Below are 4,979 nucleotides of genomic sequence, written 5' to 3'. Positions count from 1 at the left end.
ATGAAAAAATACAGTTAAAAATCTCCTCCCGGCTGGTTTTGCTCTTAGTTAGAAAAATAAAGCCTCTCCCGCACTCGTTCCCCGCTCAATCCCGCGCTGCGGAGCCGACCTGACGCCGGCCGCTCACCGAGCGTTACAACCACGCCGGGTTGCTGCTTTATTTGTAGAGAAAGAGACACTTATCTATACAAAAATATCTCTGCAAGAAACCCTCGGACTGCTCCGCTAAGTGTCGTTGTTTTTTAGCTGTTGGAAAAATAAGAGCGTTTTAAAAAAATCTCTAAAAAATATGTATAAATCCCCTCAAATTGGTGACGGATCATACACAGTACATACTAAAAAATATTTAAAATAGAGAATGTTCCTCACAGAGGACTCTTTGAGTTTTTTCTTCCCCACCCCCCATTTTTTTTTTTTTTTAATTACTGCTAAAAAAACCCTCAAATCATTATAAAAGTCCAGAGAACAAGTCAAGGAGCCGGTTGGTTACAAGCGTCGTTTCCACGCCGCGCCTTGGAAGCGGATTAAAGTCCAGTCCTTGGCAAAGCCCGTCCCGAGTTCTGGTGCTCCGGAGGCTGCCCCAGCGCAGGAGGCTCCAGGCGCCCTCTCCTCCCTGCCAGCTTCAAATGTAGCGTCTTTATTAATTATTATTTAATTTCAAAGAAGGACAATAGTCTGAGGGAGTTCTCCGTTCGTGCTGCTGCTTCTGTGATTTATTTTTTCGCTGTTGATTTTTTTTTTTTTTTAGATTTATTTATTATTATTCTTTTTAAACGGCTTTAGGGCCTGGTGAGCTGCGTGTAGACGGGCTGTTCCCAGTGCTGCGGGCTGTGGGTCTGGGGGATGGAGGGCACCCCCGAAGTGTCTGCAATGGGGGTGTACATGGGGCGCTGCGTGGGGCTCATGTAGCTGAAGGTGGAGTAGAGGCCGCCGCTCTGCCCCCCGGCGTGGCTGTAGTAGGAGCCGGAGTTCTGGTGGTCGCTGTAGTCGTACTGGGAGCGGGTGATGGGGGGGTAGGACGAGCCGTAGTGCTGGAGGTTGAAGGAGCCGTAGCTGAGCTGCTGCGGGGAGTGCTGCTGCTGCTCGCTGTAGTGGCTGGGGCTGAGCTGCTCCGTCTTGATGTGCGGCCGCTGCTGCTGCGCGGGGCCCTGCTCGCCGCTCAGCGCCGCCAGCCCGTGCTGCGGCTGCGGCGGCGGCTGCGGCGGCGGCTGCGGCTGCTGCTTCGACATCCAGACGTGGCCGGCGCCGCTCGGCGAACCCGACGTGCTGCTGATGCCGTAGCTGCCGGTGTAGGTGACCTGGCCGGGCTGGCCGTGGGTGGCCGGGACCCCCGGGTGGCCATTGGGGGGCAGGTACTGGTCGAACTCGTTGACGTCGAAGGTCTCGATGTTGGAGATGACGTCGCTGCTGAGCTCGCCGATGTCCACGTCTCGGAAGTCGATGTGGGGTGGCTGCCGGCCGCCTTCTTGCAGGGGGCGACCCCCCTCGCGCTTCAGGTCCTGCTTGCCCGGCTGCGTGTCCGTCTTGGGGGTGGTGGGGGGCGTGGGGGGGCCCTGCGATTGCCCTGCGGAAGGAAGGGAGAGGCACGGGCGTGAAGGGGGTGTCGCTCGTGGGACGGCGCGATACGGCGGTTAATGGTTAACCCGCGGGCACAGAGCAGCGCGTCGCTTCTGAACGCGGTTGCGTAGGGCAACACAAACATCGCCAGGTGCGAGGAACACGGACGAGCCCTATCGGTGCCCGTCTATCGCGCTGGGTAACATAACCGAGCGTTCAGACAGGAGCTGCAAGAGCAGGGCTGTCTTTTGGTTTATTTTTTTAAAAAGTATGGATTAGCGTTTCTCACGGGGTGGAAGTGGCCGCAGTGTTTGCGGGCAGCTCCCCGGGTGCAGCCGACCCCTTCTCACTGCATTTCTGGGTCTGTTTCCGCCCCCCCTTACCGAATCCCAGTGTCAGACTAGTTCGGGATGCAACTTTTCTTAGGTGGTTGTGACTTAACCCCCCCCACCCCGTAACACCTGGCGGGGCCGTGGGTACCTACCCGAGTGCTCCCCGGGGGAGTGCACCTCGCTGATGCTGGAGGACGACTGCGGGGAGTCCGCCTGCAGCGCCTTGAAGATGGCGTTGGGGGAGATGTGGGTTTGCTCGGAGCCCTCCTCCTGCTCCGACTGCCCGTTCTTCACCGACTTTCTCCTCCGCGGCTGGTACTTGTAGTCAGGATGGTCCTTCTTGTGCTGCACCCGCAGCCGCTCAGCCTCCTCCACGAAGGGACGCTTCTCGCTCTCGTTCAACAGCCTAGGGGGGGATGTGAGGGTTGAGGGGCTGCAGCTCCTGGGGGGCAATACTGGCTCCCCCCACTATGGCATTAACAGCAGCACAAACCTCTTGTCTCCGTCCCCTGAATCGGCACGCAAAGCCCCCCATGATGTTTAACCCCCATCTGGGGCACGCGCTGGTTGTCATCCCCTCCCTGTCCCCTCCAGCCCAAATAGCCGGATTGCTATGGCGGCTGAACAGGAGGTGAGAAACTGGTGACAGGGTCTGGCCCTTGTCCCTCCCCAGCCACCCCTGCAAGGGGGTACATCCTGTGCCCAAGGTGCTGTAGGTGACGGCCCCGTCCCTGCCTGCCAGGGCCAGGTTTGCTCGCCGCTTTCTCCTCCTGCTCTAAGAGCAGCCACAAATTTAGGATTCATCCCCCACTCCTCCTGCAGTCACAGAGGCAGCCAGGTGACTCACTTGCCTTCTGTTTTTCTCCCCTCCCTGCCTCATTTTGGCAGTCGGAGGGCACCCAGCCACGCAGCACTCATCGCACCCACCCCAAAGCCGGGCTTGGCACAGCGTGGCCAGCGCTCGCCCTGCGCCGGCTCCTGCCGCCCCCTCCCCTCGCATCGCTTCTCCTCCCGGGCCAAGCTGATGCAATCCAGAAAACCATCATTTCCTCTGGACAAGAGCACAAACAAACAAACGCCAAGGCAGGCCCTGCTCACCCAGCTGGGGGGCTCTGCCAGCCCCCCCCCCCCCCCCCCCCAACCTGGCAGGTCCAGCTGCCACCCGGGGCATTGCTTGAGAAACCACTTGCAAGACTAGAAGGCAGCCTCAGGGAACTACTTTCTCTGCTTTTCCCCTATTATTCTGGCTTCTCCCATGCCAAACAAGTTTGCCAGCACATGCAAAAGTTTTCAGCTAGTTTTCCAGGCTTGAGACCATCCTCTCCCTCCTCTTCCACCTCCTCTGAGTGCTGGTACAAGCTCGAGCGGACTTTGCAGGCAGCAGCCTCCCCCCAGCATCCCCCGCTGACCCGTCCCGGCCTCCGCACTCACCTCCAGAGCTTGCCCAGGGTTTTGCTGAGCTCCGCGTTGTGCAGATGCGGGTACTGGTCAGCCAGCTTCCTCCGGGCTGCCTGCGCCCACACCATGAACGCGTTCATGGGTCTCTTCACGTGGGGCTTGTTTTTGCTGGATCCGTTCACCCGGACCGGCATAGGCACCAAGGTCCAGTCGTAGCCCTTGAGCACTTGGCTCACCGCCTCTCGGATGCACACCGGGAACTTGTCCTCGTCGCTCTCCTTCTTCAGGTCTGTGTCACCCTTGGGGAAGGTGTTTTCTTGGGGTCTGGTGTTCTCCGTGTCCGAGCCGGATCCAGAGGGGCAGGGGGACCCGGCAGAGTCATCCGACATGGTGGGGCTGGGGGCATCGGAGATACATTTGTCCTGTTCTTCTGTCATTTTCATGAAGGGGTCTAGGAGATTCATGCGAGAAATTGGCAGAGGGGGGACAGGGGATGAAAAAATAGAAATAAAAAAAAAATCAGGTGGCTAAGGGGTAGGGGAAGAGTTAAAAAAATAAAAGTAGGAGAGACGAAGTCTCCACCGGCTGGGGAGAGCAGGAGAAAGCTGGAAAAAAGTTTGCAAAAGTTTATTATTATTTTACCCTACCCTTCGAAGTAAAAACAAAAAAAAAAAAAGGGCGAGGAGAGAAACTTTTGCAAGTTGTAGGAGAGAAAGGACGGGAGCAAGGGGGGTGGCCGTGGGTGGCAGCGCGGGGCCGTGGGTGGCGGACGGGCCCGGGTGCCCCGCCGGTCTCCAGCGCGGCTCTGCGGCCCGCGCCGCGGCGCGGGAATAAATACCCTGCGCGGCGATTTCGGCTCGGGAGCGCTCCGCCAATGGGAGGGCGGCCCCCGGGGGCTGGCGCGCACGCCATTGGCTGAGCCGCCGCCGCGGGGCGGGGCCGGCGGGCGCGCAGCGCCGCTCAGCGCCGCGCAGGGGGCGGGCGGACGGGGCGCTGCGGGCGGGGCGCGGTGCACGGAGCCGGTTGCGCGGGTGCGGAGCGGCGGCGGGTCCCGCACTCCGTTCCCCTCGGCGCCGTTCCGCCCGCCGCGGCGTTTTCTGCTTTCCCGGGAGTTGAGGAATGAGCGTTGCGAGCGCGGGTGGAGTTTCGCTCCGAGTTGCTCCCGCGGGCTGCCCTCCGCGGGCGCGGAGCGGCGATGGAGGAGCGCGGCGGCGCCCGGGGGCCCCGCGGGCCGGAGCGCGGCGCGGCGGGACCCGCGGGCGGTGCGCGCCGCCGTCCAGAGGGGGCGCCAAAGGCCCAGGAACGGCGCGGGGAGCGCGGGGGCGGGGAGCGCTGCGCACCCGCGGGGGGGGTGTCCGCGCCCCCCGCGCTGCGCTGTTCGGGGGCGGACACGGGGGGTGCATGAAACCCAAAATGCCCCAAAGTTACTCTTTTTTTTTGTTGGTGGTGGGGGCGCACCAGCGCCCGTCCCGCCGCGCTGTAGATCCGTCCCCTTAACCCCCCCATTTATTTCTCTTTCTAACGTTATGTTTCGGCTCCGCTGCGGCCGGTGAAGCTGGTGCTGCAGCTCCGCAAGGGGAAGGAGCTGACCCCCACCCCCCCATCCACCTCCCCAGAAAGTTTTGCTGGGTTTACCAACTCTTATCATCAAAACAAAACAGCAAAGTAACAAACAAATAAGCGCTGGGAGCT

At 60.6% G+C, this 4,979-nt stretch overlaps 1 protein-coding gene across 1 annotated transcript; it reads right to left on the bottom strand.

Moving 5' to 3' along the window:
* Window positions 1-277: 277 nt before the first annotated feature.
* SOX9 (SRY-box transcription factor 9) lies at window positions 278-4,530 on the bottom strand. The gene is made up of 3 exons (XM_080356279.1): window positions 3,321-4,530; window positions 2,042-2,295; window positions 278-1,564 (listed from the first exon to the last, which is right to left on the bottom strand). The coding sequence occupies exons 1-3, from the start codon at window positions 3,749-3,751 to the stop codon at window positions 780-782; spliced, it is 1,470 nt and encodes a 489-aa protein (XP_080212405.1). The 5' UTR covers window positions 3,752-4,530; the 3' UTR covers window positions 278-779.
* Window positions 4,531-4,979: the final 449 nt, after the last annotated feature.

The sequence above is a fragment of the Nesoenas mayeri genome (genome assembly GCF_963082525.1).
Source record: "Nesoenas mayeri genome assembly, chromosome: 19".
Taxonomy (NCBI): Eukaryota; Metazoa; Chordata; class Aves; order Columbiformes; family Columbidae; genus Nesoenas; species Nesoenas mayeri.
The sequence above is the reverse complement of the archived record's forward strand: the minus strand, read 5'-3'. Positions and strand labels throughout refer to the sequence as shown.